This window comes from Parus major, chromosome 20 (assembly GCF_001522545.3).
Source record: "Parus major isolate Abel chromosome 20, Parus_major1.1, whole genome shotgun sequence".
Taxonomy (NCBI): domain Eukaryota; kingdom Metazoa; phylum Chordata; class Aves; order Passeriformes; family Paridae; genus Parus; species Parus major.
The window spans coordinates 1,470,616-1,471,403 of record NC_031788.1 but is presented as its reverse complement, the minus strand read 5'-3'; the positions used below and the strand labels follow the sequence as shown (position 1 = coordinate 1,471,403).

At 58.9% G+C, this 788-nt stretch overlaps 1 protein-coding gene across 1 annotated transcript in view; it reads left to right on the top strand.

Moving 5' to 3' along the window:
* The window catches only part of FSIP2 (fibrous sheath interacting protein 2), a 20,120-nt gene that overhangs the window by 17,511 nt on the left and 1,821 nt on the right, over positions 1-788 (top strand). The window contains exons 2-3 of the mRNA XM_015647725.2: positions 15-176; positions 518-607. Coding sequence (XP_015503211.2) covers positions 15-176; positions 518-607 — 252 coding nt within the window. The remainder of the gene's footprint in view (positions 1-14; positions 177-517; positions 608-788) is intronic.

Sequence of the window (788 nt, the reverse complement as noted above, 5' to 3'; positions counted from 1 at the left end):
AATGTCTCTTACAGCTTAATGGGCCATGTCCTTCTTTCAATCTGGATGATCCCTACATCTACCAGCCAAGCCTGAAATACAACTGCCTGCATGACCCCCACCTTCGGGACTACCACAAGCGCAAGGACATCCTGCGGATGCTGAAGAGACAAGGCTCTGTCACCAGAGACAACAAGGTGGGTTTGGGTGTTGGGCTGATCAAGAACAGCCCTCTTCAAGCAGGGCTCCCACAGCCCTTGCTGCAGCCTCCTGCTGCTGTCAGAGGGCAGGGCCATGTGCTGGTGTCCCTGGGAGCAGAAGCAGCACCAACATTCCTCTGGCAAGCCCCAGTCCTGCCCTTCTCAGCCTGCCCCACACTGCCTGTTCAGTCCTGGCTGGGGGGACATCAGTGCCCCAAACACTGGGGTTTGGGGACAGGGCTTGGGGACAGCTCCCTCCCACTGGGGTCGGGCTGTATCAGGGAAGAGCGTCTGCGTGGCTTGACTGGGCTTGGGATTCTGCCCTCGTCCTTCCATAGGTGGTTTGCACTCTGAAGGAGTTCAATGAGTACAGGGAGTACCTGACCAGGATCAAGTTGCGATCAGAGAAGATCTTGGGGCAGCAAGAGGTAGGCAAAGTGTTGTGTTCAGGGGCACAGGGCTGTTCAGGGCTGTGCTGCTGGGCTGGGCGCTGTGGCGGGGAAAGGACTCCATGGCTGGGAGCGCAGGGCACTGAGCTGGGCACGGGCAGCAGAGCCTTGTGCTGGCACACACAGTGCTGAGGGAAGCCCTTCTCTCCTGCCCTTGTGG